Source organism: Equus caballus, chromosome 5 (genome assembly GCF_041296265.1).
Source record: "Equus caballus isolate H_3958 breed thoroughbred chromosome 5, TB-T2T, whole genome shotgun sequence".
Classification (NCBI taxonomy): Eukaryota; Metazoa; Chordata; class Mammalia; order Perissodactyla; family Equidae; genus Equus; species Equus caballus.
This window is the reverse complement of record NC_091688.1, coordinates 2748475-2775312: the sequence shown is the minus strand read 5'-3', so window position 1 is coordinate 2775312 and position 26838 is coordinate 2748475. Positions and strand designations below refer to the sequence as shown.

The window sequence follows — 26838 nt, the reverse complement described above, 5'->3', positions numbered from 1 at the left end:
GCTCCACCAACCATGTGCTGTCCGGAAGCAGCCACAGCTGCCAGGGAAAATCCTTTGTGGGACTTCCCTGCAGGGCCACTGAAGAGCCACACGTGTCGGCCTGAACTTCACACAGGCAGAGCGGACCAGTGGTGGCCCAGAGCCCAGGGGCATCGAGGCAGCAGCTGGTTCCTGGGGCCCAGAATCCAAACCCACTGGGCTTAAGTGACCCATAGGCATGAGACCCAAATGGCACACATGAAGCCACTTAGGCCTGATGCAAGCAAACCCCCAGCACCCTCCCCTGGGTCTTTAGAGGGTGCTGGCTTTTCCGGAGAAGCAGCACAGAGGATGGCACACTCCAGGACTCAGCCTTCCCACTTCTGCCTTGCCGGGTCCTTAGTCAGAGTAGGCACAGAGGACGTGCAGGCTCCAGAAAGATGGGCAGGAAGGATTTCTGGGGTTATTTGGGGCCAAGCATAACACTGTCTTCATGCTTCAAAGCACAGAGTGGGGTTCTCCCTCCTCCCTCCCCTCATGGGGCGACTTTACTGCATTCCTCCTTCCTCCCCCAGCCTACGCCCTCCAGGCTGGCTGGGTCATGCAACTCTAGTTGGGGTGGGCGCAGGGGCCTGGAGATACTGCAGGCGAAAGACTAAATTTGCGAGCAGTTTGCCCAAATCTGAATGCCTTACCAGGGCACCAGTCTAGCTTCTTGACAAATGAGGGAATGCTCAAAACCACCCATAGCAGTGCTCAAGCCCAACATCTGGGACACAGCCTTGGTCTTCAACAGTGGTGGAGGGTGGGGGAAGGAGTAAGCACTTAGATGGTGGATTTGAGGTGACAAAAAAAGACAGAACTTTTTCCTCCCCAGGTTCCAGGTCCCTCATACAGCTCGCCAAATGCCAGGGGCAGAACAGAAGGAATGGGAAGGCAAGCCCTCCCAGCAGGAGCCATCTTCCTTAGGCTTTCCCCGAAATTAGGGCCCATTTAAGGGAAAGGCAGGGCTCAGGAAGTGACCAGTCCTGCCTCCATTTCCCAACACTCCTCCTCCCAGATTCCCACCCAGGGCCTGCTGGCTGCCAAGCACAGACAGCGAGAGCCTCCCCTGCCTCACAGCCACAGCCCAGGGAGAGCCACTCAGAAACAGAAAGGAAGGCCACCTTTATTCCACTTCTGGAAGGTGCAGGCCTTTATCTCCTCGGGGCTCTGGACGTCCAGGCCTATGCTAATTGGCACGTTGCTGCTGGCACCGGCTGGCTGCATGTCCAGAACCTGGTGGTGCCTCAGAGGGAGAGGAGGAAAAGGGTCCCGGGACATTGACACCTGGCATCGACCACCCATTCTCTCAACCACAGGCTCAGTCAGACCAAGAGGAGAAGGAGCATCAGGCTCTGCAATGCCTGGGCTGGGCGTGGTGACCCTCAGAGACCACAGAAGAGAGGAAAGGGCTTAGTCCAACGAGAAACACCTTAGGAGGAAGGAAGACTACATTAGGTAGTTTGACCCAGCACCCTGGGGAAACCCCAGGAGCCCTCCCCTTCTGTTCCCTGAGGAGCAGAGCCCCGTAAAGCAGAGGGGATAGGGGAGGTGCCTGTCAGAGCCTCTTCTCCCCACAGCCTGGCCAGGTTCAGCTACAGGCCAGGAGGCGGAGGAGCTGTAGCTGAGCCTGCATCAGATACAAGGTCAGCCCAGCAGTGGGTCCTGACAGCGATGGCCTGGTGCCCCAGGTCCTGCTATGCTGCCTCCGCAGAAAGGCAGTGGAAGGTAATGCTGGTGACATCTCCCAGCTGTCGGCCAGGAGGGAGGTAGGCTGATAAGGTGGGACCAGAAATCTTCCTGTGTTGGGTCCCACAGTGCAGGCAGGAGAGCAGTGTTTGAACGATTCTAATGCTTCAGGATGCCCCACGCACCCCACAGAGCTCAGACGCCAGGAGTCGATGGGACCCTACTTAACCTGTAATGAAAGGCACAAGTTAGCTTCTCCCACTAGGCAGAGAAGCCTGCAAATCCCATGCCAGGCCCGACACAATCAACTTACAGGAGTACCGAGCCTTTCATGTCCTCAGCTCTCCTCTTGTAGTGTCTTTGTCCCCCACCCACAACTCCCCACTTCTCACCCCTGACTGCATGTTAGAATCACCTGGGAAGCTTAAAAACGTCCCCAAACCCAGGCCGCATCTAGAGTCTCTGGGCACAAGACCCAGCCGTCTGCACTTTGAAGAGCTGCCCCCATGAGCCCAGTGCAGCCACGGGTAGGAGGAGGGGAGAAGGAATTCAGATGGACTCCTTGGGCTCTTTGGCTACAGCTCTGAATAGGGAAGTGAAAATTCGCTGAAAGAAAGTTTTGAGCTATCTGTAAATAGACTGCATATCACAGCAAGAAAAATTTATGTCGGCACTAAAATTAGAACTTCCTGCCCATGAGGGCTGTTTTGGAGAGGCTTTCCAAGAAGCTGTCAAATCGTCTCTTCATGGGTATTTAAGAAGATGGATTCTCTCCTCACTGGAATGGGAGATGGAAGAGATGCCTCCTCAACCCAAGGGCTCTCTGGAACTCGGGACAGCCACCAGCTCTGCTCCCGGCTTCCCTCCCTCCTGGCCCCAATTCTCCGCCCCAGACTGGGTGGCCTCTGGGGAACACCTGCGCCCTCTCCTCCCAGCACACCGCATGGCTCAGCCTGTTTAGCCCCTACGTCACGTCAACACCACGAGGGAGGAATCATTATTCCCATTTCAGGGGAGGGAACTGAAGCTCAGAGCTGAAGACGCTCCCAGGGTCACAGCCCTGCTCAGGAGCAGAGTCAGGAGTTCAGTACCCTTGGAAGCTCTGCCAGCTCTTCCCACCAGGACCCCGGCTCCCAAACAGGCACGTGACAGAGGTGAGCGTGCTGGGGGATGCGGGACGTGCGTGCAGGCATGGTAGTGCATATGTCTGTAAGCAGGCCAGCTGACCTTCCTCGCACGGCCATCCTTGATTGTGAGATTGTGTCCTTCCTTCTCTTTGGTGTTAAAATGTGCTTTGTGAAGTGGCGCTACTCGATGGCGGGGTGCTTTTCCTTTTCAAATGTGTTTATTTGGTTATATGAGAAGTTGGTCACTCTGTTCTTCTCCAGTTTTCTTTTGTGAATTTTACTGGTGCATAAAATCTGTGGCTCTGAGCCCTGCTGCCCTCCCTTGGTGCCCTCTCCAGGGCCCCTCAGCCCCTGAGAAGGGGATCAAATGAGGGGATGTGCAGAGTCTCTCCCACTGGACTTGCAGAGCATCTGCATGAGGGGTCGGAGCCGGCCCGGCCCTGGGGCAGTTAACTGAGCTGTGCGCTGCAGTTTCCTGGTGGGTGACGAGGAGATGGTTGGCAAGATGCAAGGAGTCGGTGGGGCGTCAGGCAGAGTCCACATTCATGGACAGTCACAAATCCACGTGCCTCTGAGCCTCTGCCTCTGACTGCACTGAGAGTGGTGTGAGCATCAGGGTCAAACAGATTCTCTTTTTGTACACCCAGCAATTGCTAAAAATTAGATGAAATTTTCATCTCAGACTGCACTCTATCCCCAACACTCCAGTGGAAGCCTGCACCTTGAGAGGATGGAGACTCATCCGTGGACAAGGCTGGAGCTCCGTGACCGGAAAACGACACCCATCCTCAAACGTGCTGGCAGGCACAGGAACCCTGCGCCCCAGGCAAGGGCAGTGTGAGGACCAGCCCTCCCCAGCATGCTGCGGGAGCTCCTTACCCTTCGATGATGCGGTTGTTGTCCTGGAGGTCAAATGCCAGCAGCTTCATCTCCTCGTAGAGCTCCTGCATGCTGTGGGAGGCCGGCAAGAGGGGCGGCTGCGGCTGAGGCTGAAGTTGTTCTCCCCAGACCCTGCCCAGACCCTGCCCGAGGCCCACCCTCCAGCCTCCCTTTACTCCTGCTGCCCAGGCCTGGCAGGAGGCAAAAGCCCTGGGGCTCCAAGTCAGCCCCCAACCGCTTTGCACCACCCCTTCCTCATGCGCGCACACACGCCCCTCTCTCTTGGCACTTACTGGAGAACGAGGTCCTTCAGCGCAGGGCTGGGATAAGGAGCTGTGGGGGGTGGGGAGGCCTGAGCCCCCTTTGCTCTGTCCTGGAGGAGCTGCTGAGACAGCCGGTCAAGGAGCTGAAGGGAACCACACTTAAGTCAGAAGGGACGAGCCTGCAGGACTGTGTCTTTGTGGGGGAGACGTGAGGAAGGGTCAGAAAGGGGGACGGCCCCCAGCCCACACCGCAGAGGACCCAGAGTGCTCCAGCCTCTCCCGTGAGCCCCTCCTTCCATCCTGGGGCACAACCGGCACAACCACCTTCACTGCCTGTGCTTGGATCCATTGTCCAGACTGCCACGTCCTCCCCACTGTCTAAACCTCACTCCAGTGACACCCTGTGGGGGTGGCCGGCGCCAGGCTCCGAAGGATTGGAGCTGCTGTGCCCTGCACTGGGCACGGGGAAGGGCCTGGTGGCTGTCTCTGGGAAGCAGCCCTTCTCTGTCCCTGTTCTCAGAGCTGCCTGTGTCTTGGCATCTTCTCAGGGAGCAGATCAGAAGACCAAGGAGAGGACACCTCGCCTCTCAGGAGGAACGTGGAGCCCCCCAGGCTGCGTGGGGCGCGAGGAAGATGTCCCAGCATTGTGGAGGCTCTGCCCTTGCAGTGACCTTCAGCCTGAGATCACCAGGAAGTGCCTTCTCCTCTTTCTCGTCCCCACCTCAGGGCACATTTGCAGGTACAGACCCCCAAACCCACACCAAAGCACTTGGATTTGGTCAAGGGTAGCTCTGCCCAGAGGCAGGGGACTGGCCCGAATGCCCCCAGGGTGCCTGACTGACCCGGCCCTCAGCTGCCCCAGGCCCCCTGAGGCTCTCGCACCTTGCTGAGGCTCTCCTGGGCTCCCTGGGCTTCGGTGTTACAGGCGGCCACGGAGCAGCCGACCAGGCGCAGGTGGTTCCTGGTCTCGTGCACCACCCTCGAGAGAGCAGATCAAAAATCAGAGCCAGGGGGCCGGCCCCGTGGCCGAGTGGTTAAGTTTGCATGCTCCGCTGTGGTGGCCCAGGGTTTCACTGGTTCGAGTCCTGGGCGCAGACATGGCACCGCTCATCAAGCCATGCTGAGGCGGCGTCCCTCATGCCACAGCTGGAAGGACCCGCAACTAAAAATACACAGCTATGTACTGGGGGGTTTTGGGGAGAAAAAGAAAAAAAATCTTAAAAAAAAAAATCAGAGCCGGGCTTCCTCACCCTTACCAGGGCCCCTCCAGCTGTCGCTCAGGTCACCACACAGACACGGAAGAGAGGCCTTCCAGACGACAGAGGCTGGAGCTGAAGGGTCACAGGCATTTGCCTCCCTCACTGCCTCCGCCCCTCCAGGCGTGCCCTCGACTCTCACCTGTCCCCCATAAGAGCTAATAAGCACGTCTGATGGGGCTGGTGAGGGTCCCGTCAGACTACAGTGGGAGCTGCGCGCACGCCTGTGGCTGTGGCCAGGCAGCCGCACTGGTTAGGATGAGCCCGGGGCCAGTGAGGCTCCAGAGAGGCAGGACAGCCCACTGGGGCACTTACTATGGGAAGTGCCCACACTCCTGGTTCCACAGCAAATCAAGGTCAAGACTTTCATGGATTCTCTTCTCTCTCTAAGTGGAGGGAGTGAGCAAGAACATTTTCCCTGTTGCACAAAACCAGTGTCCCAGAAAACAAGACCCAGGGCAGGTGACCCAGTAGTTGACTCTCAACCCTGACTACACACTGGAGTCGCCTGGAGGCACTTTTAAACCACTGATATCCAAGCCGACTGCAGGCCCACTAAGTCAGAATTGGGGGCGGGTTGGGGGTGGGGGAGCCAGGCATTGGTGTTCTAATGGGTGGGTGGGTGCCTGGGTCTCAGCCCCATAACAAGCCTACAGGTCACACGGGCCTGGGAGCCGGCCCCACCTGGGAAGCTGCCCCCTCTCAGCAGGAGCCAGCACTGTGCAGCTGCAGGAGGGGCTGCCTGCGGGGGTAGGGTCCAAAGCCCCCGCAGGGGCAGTGTGAGGGTTCTGGGAAAGGGCCTCTGCCTGCCCCTGCTTCCCTGACCCCTTGTCATCAAACCAGAGGGACCTCGTGTTCTGCCCGAGAGGCGGCTCCCCAGCGCGACCAGCAGGGATGGTGGAAAGGACGCAGGTTTTGGAGGCAGTGTGACCCACACGCTAGCCCTGGGGCTGCTACTTACTAGCTGTGTGATATTGAGGAAGCAACCTGAACCTCAGTTTCCTCATCCTTGAAATGGGGTGATAGTATCTACTGCATAGCGAGAGATTACGGGGTTATAAGCTCACATGTAGAAATCACCAAGCAGACTGCCTGGTCTACCCAGGGCCACAAAACCACCCATTCCTCTGCCTCGGTCCCTTTACTGCCTCTTCCTGTCTGTCAGCACTCTGCATGGCCCGGGCATCTGAGCCTGCAAGGGCCAGACCCGGAGGGGCCCCGGGGTCCCTGAGCTCAGGAGGGAGGGCCAGACTGTTACCTCATGTGCTTGCCGTGTGTGACCAGAGATGTCTGATACTTCTGTACACACTCCTCCTGGAACACTTGCAGGAGCCTTTTAGCTAAATGGCTAAAATTCACCCTGAAAAGAAGGGAAACCGAGGCAGAAAATTAAGCAGCCAGAGCCCCCTGAGCACAAGGCTCACACCCCTAGGTGTCCATCAGCTAAGTGCCTGGCCCTGGTCCACAGCAGGGCCGCCTTGGCAGAGGAGGAGGAGGCGATGCTCGCACATGGGCATCGCAGAGAGCAGAGGGCAGCCCATGGAACAGAGAGAGGTGGGGGAAGGACAGGGGACCTCAGAACACAGACTCTCCAGCTCGGTCCCAGAGGGAGGGAGGGAGCAGCGGTTATGGGAAGTGTGTGTGCATGTGTGCACAGGCTCAGATGTAGAACTTGGGGAGTGAGGCCCCAGTAAGCATTGAAATCAAGGAGGGCCTCCTGGAAGATGAGTGTCCAGGAAGCAGGAGCAGAGTGACGCCCAAAGGAAAGCTCAGCAGAGGTCCATCGCAAGAAGTGGTAAGTGGTAACTCAGTGAGGACAGTCGGGGAAAGGAATCCTACGACAATCTTGTTCACCCCAGGAGTGAGTCCAGTTACATCAAGACTGCCTCTGAGAAACCTCCCGCCAACTCAGCCAGCTCTCCCAGCACAGACGAGCCACCCGGCATGGGCTCAGGGCCCTCTCCACTTCTCAGGAGGCACAGAGAACCTCTCTGCCCTGCTGACGCCCACCCTCCTGCCCTCCCACCTGCGAGGGGACAAGCCACTCACTTATCCAGCTTGTGAATCTGCTCCTCATTGTAGCCGAGCCCTGAGGGAAACAGACAGGAACATGTCACCTGTTCATCAGTCAACCAAATGGAATGCCACAAGGGTCGGGGGTCACCTACAAAGATGAGGACAACCCCACCAGGGCCCTGCTCCCAGGAGCTCCCAGCCCAGTGGAGGGAGCAGGGACAGGAGTGGAACAAGCACCCAGGACACTGCATCAGGATGAGGCAACGCCTACAGAAGCAGCAGAGTTCCCACAGGGTCCTGGGGCAGGCGAACCCATAGTGTTAGCGTGGAGGGAAGGGTTCCTGGGGAATGCTTCTGGTGGGAAGGGTAGATGAGATGGGTCTTGAAGGGTGCTTGGTCAGCCCCAGCCCCTTGTCCACACCCCTCCCAGAGTGACTGATGCCTACGGCCTGTGGCCCCACCCGTGAACATTCAACCTGCAGTCAGAGCTGGTTCTGCAGCAAGTGGCTGGAGAAGCCAGGCCAGCGCCTTCTGCCACCTTTTCCAGGAGGGCTGAAAGGGCTGAAGTCTTCTGGGCCTTGGCCGCCTCCTGAGGCTCACTGCCCTGGAGATGCTGCCCCTCCTGGGCTCTGAGGGAAAGGGCGTGTTGCCTTGCTGCCCTGCCCCACTGCCCTCAGAGCAGGACCCCTTCCCAGGCCCTCTCCTGGGCTGTGCTCTCGGCCAGCTGAGCACTTGTGCAGTCCGAGCTCCAAGTCCCAGCCCTGGTTCCTCATGGGGGTGCTGTTGGCCAGGATCCCCCTCATGAGTCGGTTTCCTCGCTGGCGTATGTGACATACAGGATGGGGTGAGGGTAGAGATGGTCTGAAAATTCCTGAGCATTCTGAGAACAGCACCTTTCCGCACCCAGGTGTTAGCAGGCAGGAGCTATTCCTCCTGGTTCATTTCTAGTTTCAATAAAGGACTCTTGAAGACTGATAGAAACGAAACTCTGAGGCTATAATATGGGGTGGTTAAAGCAGCCAGCCCCAGATTGCTCGGGCTGCTTCACCTTCGGGGTCTCTGCTTCCTCAGCTCTCAGACAGGGAGGGTACCGGCGCCTCGAGTTTTTGTGAGCACTAAATAAATGAAGACCGTGCACGGCCCCAGGACAGCACCGGCACAGCTGTGGGAGGTGCTCAGAAGGTACTGGCAACAGGATTGCGGAATTCCAGCGAGGGGCAGAAAGCTGCTCCAAGGCTCCGCTGAAACCACAGCCAAGGTGGCCAGGCTCGGTTTCCCCGCCTCGGTGCTGCCCTCCACCTTCCCAGGCCAGACCCTGAGGCAGGACTGAAGCTCCCAAGGAGAGAAGACTATCTTCCAGATCCGTGTGTCCAATGTGGTGGCGCCCAGACACAGGTGGCTGCTGAGCACCTGCAATGTGGCCAGTGCGACCAAGGAACTGAATTTTTATTTAATTTAATTATCTTAAAACTGAAGCAGTGTAAAAAAATATTTTCCCATTAAACACAGCTTTATTGTTTTGGTAAAACTACATACTTTGTTAAAAAATCAGCTTCCGGATAGAGTTGTACCATATGTGTAAAATATACACGGGGTTGTGAAGGCTTAGCACAAAAAGAGAATCTAAAATATCTCTTCAATAATTGTGTTTATGTTGATTACCTGCTGAAATGACAATTTGGATATATTGGGTTGAATAAAATTTATTATTATAATTAATTTTACCTGTTTCTTTCTACTTTTTGAATTTTGGCTACTAGAGAACTTAAAATTACCTGTGCTGGCATGTATTTCTATGGGACAGTGCTTCACAGATAATCTAAGGATAGAGGAGAACTTGGCAATCAAGCTCAAGACCCTCAGTCTACACACTAGAAACTGCCTCGGGGGGCCGGCCCGGTGGCGCAGGGTTAAGTGCGCACATTCCGCTTCACTTGCCCAGGGTTTGCCGGTTCAGATCCCAGGTACGGACATGGCAGTGCTTGGCAAGCCGTGCTGTGGTAGGTGTCCCACATACAAACTAGAGGAAGATGGGCATGGATGTTAGCTCAGGGCTAATCTTCCTCAAAAAAAAAAAAAAAAAGAAAAAGAAAAAAAGAAAGAAAAAAAAAGGAAGAAAAAAAAGAAAGAAATAAGAAAAAAGAAACTGCTTGGGGCATGGGTGAGATAGACGATTCTTGACCGTTTGGGCCCAGACCCCAAGAGTCACCTGGGGCCTCCCTGGGCTCCCCCAAGCCCTGGCCCACTCCCGCCTCACGATGGCAGTCACCTGGGGCAAGCAGCACCCTGTCTTTGAGCCTGTAAATGAGCTGCCCCTGCCCACGGGGTCTTCGTGAGGATTACGATAAGGCAGCAAAGTGCCTGCCAGTGACGCTAACTAGTATTTCCCCAGATCCTCCTTTCTGGAAAACCTGACTATTTCAGTGAGACAAAGACAAAATGGACAGGGAAACACTCATTAAACTGTAAAGTGCCCTGCAAAGGTGAAGTGTCTCTTTCAAGGGCCACCTCTTCCATAGTACCCATGCTCCAGCCCGCTGCGCCCCCACCCATGTCATGTAAGCCCCCCACGTGGCAACAGGCACAGGTGTCAAGGCTTCACGTCCCTCACGGGTCCCTGCTGCACCCTGGCTCCACATGGCACCGTCCACATAGTGGGAGTACTGACAAATAACTGGATAACGAGAGAAAAGGAAGGGAGAAGGGAGGGAGGGGAGAGCACCAGGAGTATTTCGCTCTCCCCACGGCTCACCTGGCCTCACCCGGGATTTCTTGAACTGTTTGTAGATAAGGTACATCTTGTCCAGACAGCACTGAATCTTCTGGGTGCTGTGGGCAGGAGACAGAGAGCAGGTGATGGGAGCATCAGACAGCACGGAGCCGAGGGTGAGGGAGGGGATGGGATGGCAGTGGGAGGAGGGGAGGAGCTGTCTCCCTGAAGAAGGAGCCTCAGTGCCAGTTTGGGGGGCCAGTCTGGGAGTGGGGGTGACTCTCCTGTCTCTAAGCTTGTTTGAGGCAACTTGGGGCCAGCCAGCCCTCCCTCATTCTCATGTTTATTCTCTCTCTCTCAGCCAGGAAGGACAGGTGACAGGAGAGTGACCTGTGCTGCACAAGAAGGCTTGAGGACAGACTCCGGGAAGAAGTCTTGGGCCCTGAAACATAAGGGACCAGTGGTGACAGCTGGGGATGGGAGTGGAGCAGAAATTTCTCTTCTGGTCGCCTGGAAAAGGTGAAAGTAGTGACTTCTTAGTACATCCAATGCCTGGCGCATAGAAGGAACTCAAGCCATGAATCAAAAACCTGTGTTTAAAACAAGAACAAATCAAAGGTCCTTGGAGGCAGGGGAGTTGGGGTGATGACCTCTCAAGGACCCCCTGCCTGGGGTTCAAGGTTGTTGTTTCTTGCTTCCCCTTTCCAGGCTGGATACAAACACTTTGTTTGAGGGTTGGGGGCGTGGGGGTTCTTCCTCGCCCTCAGGCTCCTCCAGCTCCACTTCCTCCCTGCAGCTCCTTCCAGTGACCCCGTCTCAGCCCTTTCTGGAGCTGGACTCTGGGCAGAGTCCAGGCTTGCTGCCAGGCTCTGCCCTCCTAAGAACACCGGGTGGACGGGACCTCAGATCCAGCCTTTACCCAAAGGCTCCGGGCAGATGTTCTGAATTCAGAATTCTCTTCTGATTTTGGAAAGGTCATTCAGAATGCATACACTGTATTGTGGCACATGCCGGCAGGGTCTGGGCAGTGCCCCCATCAGATACACTCACTCTTCAGAGAATGGCAAGAATATTCACCTAAATGGGATCCGTGAGGATTAGAGAGAGCCTCATGTCAGTTTAGGTCAGGTTTTGCAACCAAAACAATTAAGAAAAAAGCCTGCAGTTTTCAGAGCTTTTTGAATTTGGAAACGAGAACCTGGGGTTATGGATGCGTATGGGCACTGAGGGCAGCAGGTCCCGAGCCGCGCATGCGGCAGGCTGTGGGGTGGGTGGGCCTTTTCTGTTTGTTAGAAGGGAGAACAGGGGTTGACGGCTGTAAATCCCTGGGGTCGGCGAGGACAGAGGCTCTGGACACCTGACAGCCATCATCTCTCATTTACTAACTGTGACTCAGGGCAAGTGAACCTCCCTGAAGGAGCTCTCTCACCTACAGAGGGGGCATGAGAGCAGCACTGTTACTGTTTCGAGGGCCAGGTGAGATGACATAAGTAGGAGGACCTATCCGAGGGTCTGACGCAGAGCGGGCGTTCAGAAGAGAAAGGGAACTAAATTATTCTTTTATTTAGAACTACTGCACCTGCTGAGGTGTGTAATTCACTCTCTAAACCCCTAGATGGGGGCAGGACCCCAGATCCTCTTCTCCCTCTGGCCAGTATCAGGGGAGGTCTTGTGCATTCCCAGATCCCCCACCTCTACCTCCATACCCCAGGATTCTTGCTGGGAGAAAGCAGGCTGATTCCTCAAAAAGGCTGCTGGGCCTTTTGAGCTGTATGTCCCCGCCCCCACCTCTACCCCACCAAGAAGGAAAATCCCACAGACCTTCTGTCTTCATGTACCTGATCCCGATTCTTCACCAGCTCAGAGCTCAGGCTGCTCAGGCTCATCTGGGTCTCTGTGATATTGTGGGAACACCTGGAGAGGACCCCAGCCAGCTGGAGGACAAAAAGGACCACATGGGGTCCTCAGCTCGAGGCTCTGATAGGCACCCTGGCTGGACCCTGACCCCCAGCTCTGCTCCTGACAGCACCCCCACCCCATCCCCTAGTCGCACTCACAGTCCGCAGCTGGGACCTCAGTTCTGTGGCCCTCTTCAATTCCTGGATTTCAGGCGTCCCAGCCCCATTGCTGAACCTCAAGGGAAGGACAGAAAGAGGACCATTTGGGCATTCAGGAGGCAGAGAGTTCTGTGACCGCACGTTGGACACAGCACCTTTGGGACAGCCTTGCTGGCTGCGGGGTGCCTGGGGAGTTTTGTGGTTGGGAGAGAAGGACCAACTTGAAGAGGCCCCTTACACCAAAGTTGTGACATTGCAGAGCTTTCAAAGAAGAGAGATTGAAATAGATTGAGACAACTCGAATCTTTGAAAACTCATGAGCCCACGATGCAAGGCAGCTATTTATTTTCCTTACTAGGAAAATTTCTAACTAAAGGAAAAGAGTAAAGTTCCTTTCCAGTAGAAACTCTATTTCATGATACCAAGAGCTTATCGATGAGGGAAAAGCTGTATTTTCTAGAATACTAGCCAATCATGTGCTAGGACTGAGAATATTCGCATCCTGCTGCCCCCAGTAAAACTGTTCCCTCGGGCACGGTGTTAAAATCAACGATGACTGCTTAAGGCGTGGACACTTGTGTGGTGCCAAAGTAACACCACGCTGATTCTTTCACGAGGAGAACGTAAGTGGACAACAGAGCAGTCAGGCTGTCCACACCCGATGGCGGGTGGATATGAAGTGTTCCCACGTCACCTAGGATGGATCTGGCCAAAAATGTTGAACTTGAATCCACCCAGCCTTTAGAACTCTCAGTTTATAGGAAATCCAGGAAAGAAGAACAAGGCAAATGACATCCAGAGGAAGCACAGATGAGTCCAGAAGGTGGGACAATGGGTGTTTTCCCTCGAAGAAGCTAATGTCATTATGAATGGGCGGTGTGGGGTCTGTCTAATTAAAATAGATTTAAGGGACATAAGAACAAGACGCAAAGTGTGGTCTTGGAGTGGATCCTGGTTTGGATGAAAGCAGCTAGACAAGAAAATTTGGAGGATAACTACGGAAATTTGAATATGGATAGGTACCAGATGAGATGAAGTGTATTGACACAAGCGGGGAGAGCTCCTAGGTTACCGTATGAGTGACAACCTATATCTCTGCATGGTAGGACATGGTATTTTTATTTCATTTTTGCTCATCTGTATTTTCCAACTTACTACAATTAGCATATACTGTTTTTATAACAATAACAATTAGGCAAAAAGAATCCTGTGTGTTTTGGCTTGGGAATGGAGGGGAGGGGAAGAAAGAGGAGCGGAGAGAATTAGGAATAAAGAGGAAGCCCTGTAAAGGCCAGGACGCTGCCTGCCTTGCTCACCATTGTCTCCGTATATAGCAAAGTGCTTAGAACACACGATTGTCAAATGAATTATTGAATGCAGGAATGGATTTTAGGGCTTGGACTACTTGGTGGCAGAAGAGGATGAGGCTGGACCGGGAGTCAGGAGGGGTGGTTTGAGGGCTAGTCCTAGCTGCCACACTTGCTCTCTGCATGATCTTGGGTTAGCTGCTTCGCCCTCCAAGCCTCAGGTTCTTCATCTATATAATGGGGAGATCAGCCTCCTTCGTGCTACCTAATAAGGTGTTGGTGGGGATCAAATGGGACCTCAGAAAGGAAGGGCTTGATTAGAGAACACATTTGTAGAAAAACAGTTTTTGGTGGTGGGGTGGGGGAAGCACCAGTATTTCCTGAGCCAGTCCTGGCTGCCTGAACAGTGCCTCCGGATGGCAGCAGCTGCCAAGGAGTACCAGGGAGCTTCGGGACAAAGGCAAGGACACTCTGCCAAGGGAGCCCGTCTTGAGAAGCCTGAGGCAGGAGGGCACTGTGGGAGAGGCAAGTAACAATGGCGGCCACATGGTACTAGGTGCTTGGGCTCCTCCAAACGTGAAATCCAGCTCATCAAAATACCTCAGATTCTACTGGGCGAGGAGCTAGTGGCTTCAGACCTTAGAAGAATGTGCAGGTCTGAGGATGTTCAGAAAAGAAGGGGATTGCAAACGTTGGAGCTGGGAGGCCTCAGAAGTCATCTAATCCTCTCATTTTGCAAATGAGGAAATCGAGGCCCAGGTAGGGAAAGGTGACAGCAGCCTGAGGTCAACAATGAGTCAGTGACAAGCTTGGACCCGGCCCGCTGCCTGTTTGCTCAGTACTCTTTCTCTTCTCCATTCTCCTCCCTGGTTGGAGGCTGGAGTATGCTTCAAAGCTAGCGTTTGCCTGGCCCGGTGCTCTCCCGACACGCCATATCTCAGCGGAGGTCTTAGAGCCAGAATGGGGAAGACAGTGGTCAGCAAGGGCCAGGACTCCAGAGCTGGGCCTAGCCTGTCACTCCTGCACACTCGTCAGTCCAGGGCCAGTGGGCAAACGCCCAAATGCTTCCTCTGCACATTTCTTTCCTGCTCGAGGACCCACAATAGATCTCCACTGCTCATTTTACTGGCGTCTAACCTCCCTACTGCACCCTCCAAGACCTCCAGGTATTCTCCCCTCCCTTTTCCTCCATCCCTCTCCAACTTCACTCCAGCAGCGTGGCTTCAGCACAGCTCACCAGCCCCTCCCCATCCCCCGACCACAGCCCCTTTCTGTCTCTGTGAAGACCTTCAAACAGAGGCGTTCTCTCACAGTCCGCCCTTAAAAGCTGCATGTCTCTCAGGAAGATCTCTGTGGCTGCCTCCACTCATCTCTAGGCTCCCTCTACCCAGCGGTCCTGGTGCCTGCACATGCCTGGGAAGGGGCATCTCCTCCAGCGGAGTGTGGGCCCTCTGCATGCCTGGGGCCACATCCATTACTGGAAGCCCCTTCTGTGCCCTGGATGGAGCTCTGCTCGGAGGACCAGCGCTGCCCACTCTGCTGCCCCTCACCTCTTCCCCTCTCATCTCTGCCCCTGCCCCTCATCTCTGCGCCACCCCTCATCTCTGTCACTGCTCATCTCTGTCACCGTTTGAACTCCATCCCTGTCATCCAGAGACACTCCTGTCTCTCCTCCCTGCACTGTCACCACCCCATCCGCCCCATCGTCAGCACTGCTGCACCAAGCCCCAGGAGGAAAGCAAGACCGCAGTGAGCCAGCCGCTGCTCAGAAACTCCCAGCACCTGCCTGAGGACAAGGGCCGGGGGATGTGAGGGATGGGGACCTCAGGCATGTTTGTCACAATCTTCGCTCTTCTGTCACCACCTGTCTCCTCACACTGGGAAAGGCTCCAGCCACCATCAGCTTCCCTGGGCCACAGAGCCCCCGTCGCCACCTGTACCATGGCGCCCACCTTCCAAGATTCAGGGGCCTGTGCCCTCTTCTCCATAGTGCTCTGGCCAAAGCAGTCTACCCTGCATCTCATCTCCAGACCTTCCAGCTGGGTTTCCTCCTCCCAGTCTCTCCCTTTTTCCAACCCATCACCCCTAATTAGCCCAAGTCACAGGAGGGAGGGCACGGAGTTCCAAGGGTTGGGACAGGGAATCCTAAGAAGCGAGGACAGTTTAAGACCCAGAGGAAGCAAGAGGAGGAGCATGGAGGATGAGACCCCTGGATCTGGGGGTCCAGGGGACCAGGCGTGGGTGTGAGTGCTTCTCTAGAGTCCCGCGCCAGGGCCTGGTGCAGGATGAGCAGTCTGACTCTTCAGAGAAGGGGTCTGGTGGGACAGAGCCCTTTCCCGGGGCAGGAAGGCTGCCTTGGTCCCTGGAAAGGCAGTGCCCCCACGGGCCACTTCCCCTGAGGAGAGGCTAGGAGAGGGAGGTAGGTCATGCAGCATCCGGCGGGGTGGGGGATGAGGGCCAGGGTGGGAGTGCCCTCCCTATTCCAGCATGGCAGGAAGTCAGGGCATTGCTGGAAATACTGGGGTGAGGAACAGACAGAGAACGATGGGCTGAGGGGTCTGGCAGCCTCATGCCAGCTGCAGCACCCGCCCCCTGCCCCGCCCCCAGGCAGGACACCCACCTGTCGGTGCCCAGGCTGCTGCTGAGGAAGAGGAGGGCCATCCTCGTGACCTCCAGTGTCCGCCTGCACGTGGCCTGGAGGATCTCCCTGCCGAGGGGAGGTCAAGTCAGAGTCGCCTGCTTCCAGGGGACCAAGGGCACTGTGCCCACGGCAGGGCCCCACAGCAGTGTGGAAGGAGTCTGGGCTGCCTGTCCTGTCTGCCCACCCGGCCCTCGGGGTACTCACACAAACCAGTGCAGCCCCCGAAGCATGAGCTCCTGCCCAGCCAGCAGGGCCTGCGCCAGCCGCAGGGCCTGGTAGCCTGCGCCCAACACGCCCTGAAACACACAGGTTGGCGGGGTCAGGTCCTGCACCCCTACTCCTGCACCATCAGCCGCCCCCCCCCCCCCCCCCCCCCCCCCCCCCCCGCCACCTGGCGGCCCCTCTCACCTTGGCCGTGTTGTAATCTGCCTGCAGGTCCACTTTGGGAACAAACTTGGGGATGTCCAGAGCCGCTGCAGATAAAGACCCTGTCTGAGGGGGCTGCCTAGATGACCCTGGACGAGCTCTGAGCTCATCTTTCCTATTCCCAGCTCACACTCCCGGCTCACCACCTATCTTCCGCCTCAAGCTTCCCAACTCGCCTAAAGCCCCACCCTCCTCGCCTTAGACCGCGTGCTGTGCTTCTGAACCTCTGCAGGCCCTCACCGCCCCCTTGTGTCCGCTTTGGAGAAAGACAGCCTCATTTAGAACAGACCGTCCCATCTCAACAGCCAGAAGATGAGCTAAAACCACCCTCGCCCCAGGGTTTCAGTGTGAATACCCCCGCCCAGCCTTGGAGACCCTGAGAAGGAAGATGGAATGGCATCATCAAATGAGAAAGAATGATATTTTTGCTAGAATGTGGAGGACAAAGCCTTGGACCCCTGATTACCGTCCCTTCTCACTAACAGCCTGGGCCCCTGCTTCTTCCAGCTCAGCCTCTCTGACGCTTCCCCACCAATTGCAGAGACTATGGGGAGCATAAATCCAGATCTCCCTGCTTCCATGGGAGTTTCTTCCACAGCTCTGTGGACGCTGTGAAGCCCAGGGAGGTCAAGCCATCAGCCCGAGTCACATGGCATATCAGAGGCATACGCAGAATTAGAGACCAGATCTGCCTTCTGCACGCTGTGGGCCCAAAAGACACCCACAAAGAAAATTACCCAATCTCTGCACGGTACACCCCGCCTCTTAGAGGAGAATACGAGGAGGAGAGACGATCCAGCCTGTGTGGCCCTACTTACGGTCCCTGAAGGCCAGTCCCTTGGGGGTCTCGCTGGCCATGCTGAACAGGGTCAGGGGGCTGCTTGCCGTCGTGTGGGCAATGTGCTGTGCTGACAGGTTGGGCTCGAGGACACAGAGGTGACCCTCAAAGAGGTACTCCTGGTGCTGGGGGGCCACATTGGTCTGCTCATACACAGCCTCCAGAAAGATGGCTATCCTAGACACCAGGGGCAGCAAGAGGAAGGGGGAGGACAGGAAGTGTCACCAGCAGGATACGGGGTCGGGGACCCAAACCCCTGCTAAGACTTCATCCGTGGAGAGGGCTCAGCTTTTCAGAGGGAGAGACTGGGTGATTTTCTCTCTAATCAAGAGTGGAGAGACACAGGGTAGAGCTCACGTATTGTAGTGGATGGGAACAGAACCCAGGAGTCCCCATATCCAGCCTCTGCCTTGCACCTCTGCCTGCCCCATTCCTGTTAAAATACACCTAGTCCCATAAATGGCTCCAGGAATAAAGGGTTCTATGAGCAATAAAGTTGAGAGATGCACTGCCAACCGTCCCCCCACCTTCCGGAGATTCAAGGTGCACGCTAGCATTGTAAAGTTTGCTGAATCTCTGAAGTCCAGCCGTGAGGAAGCCCCTTTAACTTCGTGGAACTAGGAGTTTTCCAAACTAAGATTGGACCCAGAAGCTCCCATATCTAAACAGCCCACAGAAGGCCGTCTAGGAGATGCCCTTCTGCTTGGGGCGGAGAAGGCTCCGCGCCTCTATTGCTCGTGCCCACTCACGTGTTGTGGCCATGGATGTAGACGTGGTGCAGGACCGCCTCGGACAGGGAGAAGACGTGCACAATGACTCGCTGCAGGATGTCGCTGGTCTCCGCAAAGAACTGGTCGAAGCCCCAGCACTTGGCCTGCTCCACCTCCAGGATGTTGGCCAGGATGGGCACCAGCTGGCTCTGCAGCCCCCTAGCCCCCCGACATGGAGATGGTCAGGGGCCGGGGCCCAGACTTGTCCTCCTTGAGTGGGGAATGGGGGCATTCCCTGAGAACGTCCTGAAGAGCTAGGACTAAAGTGGTAGGGCGGGGTGGGATGAGGAGAAGGGCTGGAAGGGTCTTCCAGCATCTGGACAGAAAACCTGAGGCCAGAAAGGGAAAGTGGCAGACCCAAGCCAACTACATGTTGGAGGCCCCGCTGGACCAGGCCTCAGAGGTAGGTCTTGACTCTCAGCAGAGAGGATACCAGCCCAGACTCAGGTCTGTGTTTGCCCTACTCAAGGGTCCACTCACGATGACAGCCGGCAGGTGATGGGGAGGCTGTAGCTCCACTCCAAAGGCCCGTTTTCCCGCCTCTGGGTGCCTGCAATGGCCCCGGCTGGCTTCTCTGTGGTTATCCGGTACCTGGGGTGAGGCAGGACCAGGTCAGCAGGACCCCCAGCCCGTCACACTTCAAGGGATGACAAACTCAGCATGGAGGGTTCAGAGTACTGGTTTAAGTCTCCCAGCCACTCTGAGGTAGCCTGAAAAATGGAATTTGAGAGTGCTGGCTCTCAGCCAACAAGACCAGCTTGCCTTGGTGCTCCCCAGTGAGGCTCTCTGCTCCTTCCTCTACCTGCTCACCACACATCCACAGCCGGCTGCCTCCACATAGCCTCCCGTCCCCTTCGCTATTCAAACCGTCCTCTCCCTTGAAAGCCCAGCCTGCCCTGACGGCCCCAGCCATGTCTGTTGCATGCCCTTTCCCTGATGTCATACAGGTTCCACAGGGCTTGGCCCCTGAGCTGATGGTGGGGCTTTGACCCTCTTGTGAATTCACCTTAAATCTCTTGCTCTGAGTGGTACACTCAGGGGGGCTGCCACTATCTCCAGCTACTTCTGTGTCAGACAGCAGGAAACTGGAAGGACTTTGGACCTGGGACCTGGAGGCTGGGTTCCTGCCCCACCTTTGCCCCTGGCTGGCTCTGCAACCTTGGGTAAGTCTCTTTTGGAGTCTCGGTTGAGATGTGGTGAGCACCAATGCACGGAGGGCTAACGTGAAGCAGTGAACTAAGATAAGGGATCATGATCAGTTTCCCATCAGCCGGGGGCACGGCTCAGCTAGTCTGGTTGACTGAAACCGAGGATCTAACAGGAGCCTGCGTGGGGGGTGGACCAAGGAGGACCACAGAGCTCGAGGAGGAAGAGGAGACACAGCAGGGGCCAGCGAGGGAAGGCCCAGGGCCCGTCCACCCTCATACCCTGCTCCGTGGCCCACCGTACATGATCTCTTTGTTTCGCCGTGGCCCACCGAAGGGGACAAAGGGCAGGCTGCCGGTGGCTGCGTGGTACAGGGTCACCCCAATGCTCCAGAGATCCACAGCCACCCCGAACGCCTTCTGCTGGGGCTTGCGAAGCACTGCCCGCTCATACATGTCAGGGTGCTGCGGTGAGAGAATCAGAGAGCAGCCATGAGGGGCGGGGGAGTCGGGGTGGGGCGAGGGCCTGAGTCCTCACCCAACAGACCCCCTTCCACTGCCTTCCGGTGAAAACAGAACCAGCAGAACACACCTCCTTTGGCATCTCAAAAGTGAGTGTGGCATTTACTTATTCAGAGCATTTCTATCTGCCCAGCCTCTGCCCTGGGGAAGGTGGTGACCGGTGGTGTTCCAGCCTCCACGAGGGTCAGATCCAGGAGTCAGTGCACAGCGAGGCCTGGGCAGGGGCCTGGGCAGGGTGGCCCGGCAGGCTGCAGTATGGCCTTTTCCATCTTAGAGGACAGAATGCGCTCTCCTGGTTGGGGTGTGGGGGGTGAGATATAACCAAGCTGGATGCAGGGGGATTGGACAGAGCCCCTCTGAGGAGCACCGGGAAAGTCACAGGTGAGGGGACCAGCTGCAGGGGAGGCCCTCAGCTTGAGCAGCAGGTCCCCAACACCCCACTCACCAGGTACTCCTCAGTCCCATAGACCGAGATGAACTTCTCATCGTCGTCCAGCTCGCGGGCGGCCCCGAAGTCCGTCAGCTTGTAGATGCTCTGCCCCTCCTCCCCCAGGAGGCGCATGATGTTCCCGGGCTTGATGTCACGGTGGACGATGCCGTTCTCCCGCAGGTGGTTCATGCCAGCCACTGGGGAGAGGAGGGCAGCTCGAGGCCTGGCCAGGGACAGCCTGGGGGGTGGGGCTCTTCTTGGGGGAAGGCCGTCCCTGGGTCCACATAGACAGAGTCTCCATGGGCTGACAGGGCCACAAGGAAAGCAGAAGAGAGATGGGCACAGGGCCAACGAGGGGCCAGGACAGTGGGTATCGGGGTTCCATCAGGGTTCTCTAGAAACCGAGAGGCGTGGTGGCCCTACCTCCTGAGGATGGCACTCTCCTCTCCCCCATCTTCTTCTTATTACTATTATTTTAAAGATTGGCACCTGAGCTAACATCTGTTGCCAATCTTCTTTTTTTTCTTCTTCTCCCCACAGCCCCCCAGCACATGGTTGTATATTCTAGTTATGAGGGCCTCTGGTTGTGGCATGTGGGATGCCGCCTCAGCATGGCCTGATGAGCGGTGCCATGTCCGTGCCCAGGATCCGACCCAGTGAAACCCTGGGCCCCCAAAGCGGAGTGCACGAACCCAACCACTCGGCCACGGGGCCAGCCCCTCCCCATCTTATTACTTTTTATGATTTAAAATTGTGGTAAAGTATACATAAAATTTACCATTTTAACCTTTTTTAAGTGTATGTTAAATACATTAACATTGCTGTGCAACCATCATTACCATCCATCTCCAGAACTTTGTCAACTTCCCTAACAGAAACTCTGCACCTAATAAACAATCACTGCCCAGCCCCCTCCCCAGCCCCTGGTGTCTGCCCGTCTAGGGTCTGTCTCTGTGGATTTGCCTCTCCAGGTCCCTCATCTCAGCGGAATCAGACAGCATTGGTCCTGGGGTGCCTGGCTTATTTCACTCAGCATAATGTCTTCCATCCACGTTCATCCATATTGTCGCGTGTGTCAGAATCGCCTTCCTTTTTTAAGGCTGAGTACTAGTCCACTATGCGTATACACCACGTTTTGTGTATCCACTCATCTGTCCGTGACACTTGGGTTGTTTTCACCTTATACTAGGCTATTTGAATAATGCTGCAATGAACACGGGTGTGCAACCTATTTAAAGTTTTAAATTGGAGTTTTAAACTGCCAATAGCAGGATTAGCAGGAAGCAGACAGTGCCCCAGGTCTGTGACTGGACAGCCTCTTAGGGTCTGAAAGCTCTTCTGTGTTTGGATACTTGTTTCAGAAATGCCACGCCCCTCTGGGACTTTGCCTTCTGCTGCCGACCACTGAAGGCCAGGCCGGGTCTGGTCTGAGGCGGGGAGGGGGCGCCCGGGGGGGTCTGGGAGGGGCTCACCCACACAGCGCAGCACCACCAGGAACTCGTCCTCCGGCAGCCCGAAGGCGTTCTCGGGGCTCTCAAGCACGCTCAGCAGGCTCCCACTGGAGCAGTACTCCATCACCAGCACCTTCTGCCGGCTGCCCCCCTGTGCGTGGGACAGAGAGGCTTGAGGAGGAGGGTACTTCCCCTCCTCTTCCTCAGGAGGGAGTGGCTCAGCCAAGAGCCAAAAAGCCCCTATTCTCTTAAGTCCCAGCTTCCATCCTGGCCTTCCCTCCTTGGCCTCACACTGATCCCACACACCTGAGCCCAAGGTCACCTCTTCCATGAAGCCCCCTTGGATTGGGCCCTACTTCCTGTCCTGACTGTCCCAGGCCCTGCCCCCACCCCCTGGCATTCTTTACTCCACTCTGTGGGTGGCTGTTCTGGCTGACCTGCTGATGAGCATGTGACCAAGTCTCTATTATTCTGTGGCCTGATTCTTCCCAGCCTGTGGGCGTCAAGGACAAGACCTTTCTCCTCTGGCCCAGCCCTGGACCCACCGTCTCCTCCACCGCGAAGAGCTTGACGATGTTCTGGTGGTTCAGCTTCCGCAGGACCTCGAACTCCCTCACCTGCACCTCGCGGGGTCGCATGTAGCTGGCAGTGTTGAAGACCTTCACAGCAACCAGCTCCCCGGATTTCTGCCACAGGGGACAACACAAGTGCCGCCCTTGCCCTGGGAGCACACCCCCTCCCAGGCCTCTGTTCAGCCTCTCCCCTGAGCCTAGCAGAGCAGAGACGGCCTGAGTGGGGATGGGGGCTCCCACCCTCATCTCCTGCCCCTCCTCAGAGGGTACGCAACCGGTCCAGCACGGCTTGGTGACAAGGGCTTGGCACACGTGATACCCTGCAGGGGATGGTTTGTCGTTACTATTACTATGGTTATTGACAATGACAACAATAGCAGCTAACGCTCCCTGGTGTTAGGAGCAGAGCTGGGATGGGAACTGTCCGGCTTCAGCTCTTAAGTACAAGATAGCGCAGGATGTCTCATATTCCATACGGCTCTGCAGTAAGAGCAAAGGCAGGACAAAGCCAATCAACCCCCTTCCCGCCTCCGCTCCTCCTAGATGTGCTGCCTCCGCCCCTGGGGCCAGCTTTGGCCTCATCTCTTTCTCTCTAGTCCCAAACGTGCCTGACCGAAGCATCATCCCAAGCAGCTCCCACACCTCTGCTCAAACCCACAGTGTCCTGCTGCCCAGACTGTGCAGGACAAAGCCCAGAGGCCTCTGCCCAGCCACATACCACCCTCAAGGCCCCCTGGGGGCTGAGTGGACCAAGAACTTCTAGGCGTGAGGGGGCCAGGGATGGGCTGGGTGGCTTGGCCAGGGCTGTGCCCCACCTTGTTTCGGGCCTTGTACACACTGGCGGTGGCCCCCTGCCCCAGCAGGTCGTCGGTGTGCCACAGGTAATTGACGGTGCTCTGCATCTCCTGCCCCTGGCTGGCTGGCCACCTTGTGCCTAGAAAAAGAACATACTGGGGTCCAGGATTCCATCCCTGAGCATGGTGGCCTGATCGGTAGCTGTGCCCAAGACCATCCCATGAAGGGCTCCATGTGGCCATTCCAGAGGCAAGGGGGCAGAGGAAATGTGAAGTACAGAAAGGGTAATTAACTTCCCCAAAAAGAAGCCCAGCCATCGAGCCCTCAGCCCCCAGCCTGCGCCTGTCCCACCACAGGACATTCTACCTGTCCTCACTCCCCAGGTCCCCACCTCCCCCTCCCCAGACAGGCCATTCTGCAGAGACAAACCCTTTTCTCTGTGACCTCTCGCAGGCACTGAGAATTCTGAGTTTTTGGCATCCAAGCCTGGGATTGTCCCAGGAAGCAGAAACAGTGTTTGGAGGAAGGGCCCCAGGTCAGGCAGTGTCAACCACACCACCACAAATCTCCAGGATTGCAACATGAGCCTGGAACCCCTCCCTACCCTCTTGCCTGGCCCACCACTTCCTGCTGCTGTGAGCTGACATGGCCAGCGTGGCCTGGTCAGTGAGGGGAACAGGGCTGCTGCAGAGTGTGCGTGCGTGTGCAGGAGAGTGTGCGTGGGGGGGTGGGCAGGAGACCATCAAATCCAAGGGCTCAGGAGCTGTGGGGAGGATGGGAAACCCCTCTACAACTCTGTTCCCATCTTGGCATCCGTCCTCTTCAAAGGCCAGTTCCTCTAAAGCAACTGGTCCAGAGAGCATAGCTGCAGAAGTTAAACTCAGTGCTTCTCTGAAAAGCAGCGCCAGGACAGGTCTTTATGGGACAACTGCGAGGAGCATGAGAGGGCCCCCCCCTAAATACTCTCAGGTAAGGCTGGACTCGACAGGGCTTCTTTCCCTTCTAACATCTCCTGGGTTCTCAACCCTGTGGTCACCAGGCCTAGAATCCTCCAGTTCCTTAGCTTTGAGCCTTAAAAGTGCAAATCTTGAGAATATCAATTCCCTGAGTCAGGGACACTTTAAGAGATCAGTGGTCAATTCCTAGTTTCAGAAAGTATATTGGTGTTTGCATTTTACAGAAGCAACTGAGGCTCTGAGAGACTCTGAAGACAGCGGAACAGCTCAGCGTCAATGAGCTGGTCAGGTTTCCCTCCTGAGGCTGAGGAGGGATCTGCCTGCAGGCCTGGGCTGTGAGGCTGGGCAGAGCACACTGAAATGAAGGCCAAGGGCCCAGCCCGGGCAGCAGATATCACTACCTTCAAAATCCCCCCGCCCCGCAGCTGGTGCTCAGCATGGGCCCTGGTACTGGAGCAGAGCACGGGGAAGACACCGGGGAACGGGCTGTGTAGCGCAAAGGGCACAGCCCTGGCCTGTGGCCTGCTCTGGGTTCTGCTCCTGGCCCTGCCAGGGCTCTGCCTGGATCCAACTGGTGGCACATCTGGTCAGCTCTGTGGCCCCCAGCACAGTGCCTGGTGCACCTGATGCCATCCCTCAGTGGCGGTTGGATGAATGAGGGTTGGTGGTGCAGCCTGTGAGCCAGCTGCTCCACCCACCACCTCCTCTCCCTCTCCGTCCTCCTCCTCTTCCTTCTCCTCCTCCTCCGGGCTCTACTGTGACCAAAAGCACTTACCTCACGCTCTGAGCAGCCCAGGATCAGGCAAAGACTCTCCCTGACGAGTATGTGTTATGCTTTCTGTCTGCGGCAAGTCCAGGAGCTGAGCTACACCGGAAAGAGGAGGGCGGATGAGAGGCCCCCCTCGGTGCTGTGCCTCCATCAAAGGCCACCGGCCCCAGCCCTTTAACCCTTTCCTGTTTGTCACCCTCCCCCACAGGACTGGGGGTTTCCAGCCCTATTCCCCAGCTGCTCCAGGAGATTTTCCTCATCACTCCCACTCTCCCAGGACTTGGGCCCAGGAGAAGGACCCAGGAGAGGGGAGGACAGGCACCAGAAGCCAGGCAGAAGGAAAGTATGGAGGCGGACGCTGGACGCTGGCTGCGGGCGTTGGGAAGCAGAGCTGGGAGGCGAGCGTGGTAGGCGGGTGCAGCTCTCCTCTATGTGCGGCCCTCCCTGCCTCTCATTGGCCTCCAGGCAGTGCTCTGCAAGGGTGCCCACTGGAGATGGGACACAGAGTCCCCGGCGGGGCGACCAGCAGCCAGAGAGAGACACAAGGAGGGGACATGGGGCCGGGAGAGCCACTGCCCACACGCCTGCACCCCAGCACTCGGCTGCCCTACTTCAGGCTCCCCCAGTCCCCCTCCCCCACGACTCTGCACACTCACCCCATCTCGGCTGTGGGGCATGCAGGCTTGTAGGACTGGGTGGCACCCCCAGAGCTTTCAAGACTCGCTGTCATTCATGGGCAGTGCTCATAGCATCCTGGTGGCCACAGGCCCTGGGAACCCGAAGACTGGGCAAGTTGAAGTGGCTGTGTGCCACCCCAGGAGCTGGGAAGAGCCAGCCGAGGGTTTCCTCTCTGCCTCTCGGCGGCGCGGACACTCTGCGGCTCAGCAGCGCTCAGCTCTCTCACACTTCCTGATTTCGTTCTTTCTCTCTCTCTCCCTTAAAGAGACAGAGGCGGCTGGGTGGCCACCACCACCCCAGCAGGAAGGAGAAAGAGGATGCTCTGAGTTCCCAAGTGGAGGTGATGGGACCAGAGTCTGAGCCACAAAGAGGCCAGGAACTGAGGCTGGATGGCTGTGATGGGCCACTCACTGGGTGCTCTTTCAGCATCTGGAGCAGGGAAGTTCAGGGCTTGGCCTAGAGTCAACAGAGCAGGTTGGGCAAGTTAACCAAGCGGGAGCTGCCTGGGAAGACCGAGTTCCCACACCCAGTAGCCCCAGGGAGGTCCAGGACCTACGCCTAGCCACTCCTAGGAGAAATTGGGTCTGACACATCTTCCTAGGGAGTCCACAGACACCCAAGAGCAAGCACTGGAACCCAGGTTATGCCCTCCAGTGTGACCTTGAGCACAGCACACAACCCCTCCTGGGCAGTTTTCCATCCAAGGCATGAGGATAGTAACATTTGCTCCATTGGTTGTGTGCATGACGTGGAACAATGTATTTGGAAATGCTTGAGAAACTGGAAAGCTCTCTACAGACAGGCGTTGGAAGCATTGAGGCCCACACACCTTCAGTAATTTGCCTGTGATCTTCAGAGACTGCTGGGGCTGGAACCCAGGTGTACCAGCCTCCCAGTCAGGACTCAGTACCCCAGATCAAATTTCCTCGGAGGCTGGAGAGGTCTGTCCTGCTCTGGTCAGCTCCGAGATGGCAGGTGGATAAGAAATGGTTAAAACCAGGAAATTCCATGTTTCTGTAGAATGTTGGAGGGACTTTCCCATGGCCACACCTGGTGGTTTCCTCTGCCAGCCCCACCCCTAGCACAGGGCCCCAGAACAGGAGCCCAGCTGAGAGCTGCCTGGAGCTCAGACAGGTAGACCTGCTGATAAGTCCACGGCCCGGAGGCCCTGCCCGGAGGTGCTGCCCTGCCCATTCTCACGGCTGACCTGACCGGAGAGCCGGCCCTGAGCCCCTCCTGCTCTCCGGGGTTCCCAGCTCTCCACCTGTCTGGCATAGGGTAGAATTGCACTTCCTTGACTTGTGGGACTGGGTGGCGCCCCCTGATTGGACGGAGCCATGTGATTTCCCAACCAAAGCATTTAATTGTTAATGCAAGACCCCAGATCTCCTGCCCCCTGACAGTGTGATTCTGTTAGACACGGTGACTGCTCTCCGTCCGTCTGGGTCCCTGAGTGACTGTCGTGAGCAGAGCCCCCTGCTGGCCTGCACGGGATATGTAGCTTTGATGAGAAATCAACC

General features: G+C 56.6%; 1 protein-coding gene across 19 annotated transcripts; it reads right to left on the bottom strand.

The window, feature by feature from the left end:
* Window positions 1–1131: 1131 nt before the first annotated feature.
* On the bottom strand, window positions 1132–25799 carry IKBKE (inhibitor of nuclear factor kappa B kinase subunit epsilon). 19 transcript variants are annotated; one of them, XR_011438440.1, is made up of 23 exons: window positions 25297–25776; window positions 24647–24736; window positions 22936–23054; window positions 22094–22234; window positions 21570–21699; window positions 20113–20294; window positions 19450–19610; window positions 18481–18591; window positions 17980–18159; window positions 17211–17407; window positions 16375–16439; window positions 16171–16262; window positions 15946–16032; window positions 12019–12094; window positions 11783–11895; window positions 10004–10080; window positions 7285–7324; window positions 6494–6595; window positions 5551–5621; window positions 4862–4958; window positions 4010–4122; window positions 3717–3788; window positions 1132–1939 (listed from the first exon to the last, which is right to left on the bottom strand). XR_011438440.1 is itself a non-coding variant. In XM_070266575.1 (22 exons), the coding sequence occupies exons 3-22, from the start codon at window positions 23020–23022 to the stop codon at window positions 1906–1908; spliced, it is 2157 nt and encodes a 718-aa protein (XP_070122676.1). In that variant the 5' UTR covers window positions 23023–23054; window positions 24647–24736; window positions 25297–25790; the 3' UTR covers window positions 1132–1905. The 19 variants fall into 19 exon arrangements, 14 of the variants coding, with proteins under 14 accessions (XP_070122676.1, XP_070122678.1, XP_070122674.1 ...); XR_011438441.1 differs by having other exon boundaries at window positions 12019–12088; XR_011438437.1 differs by having other exon boundaries at window positions 22094–22600; window positions 25297–25749.
* Between the last annotated feature and the right edge of the window lie 1039 nt (window positions 25800–26838).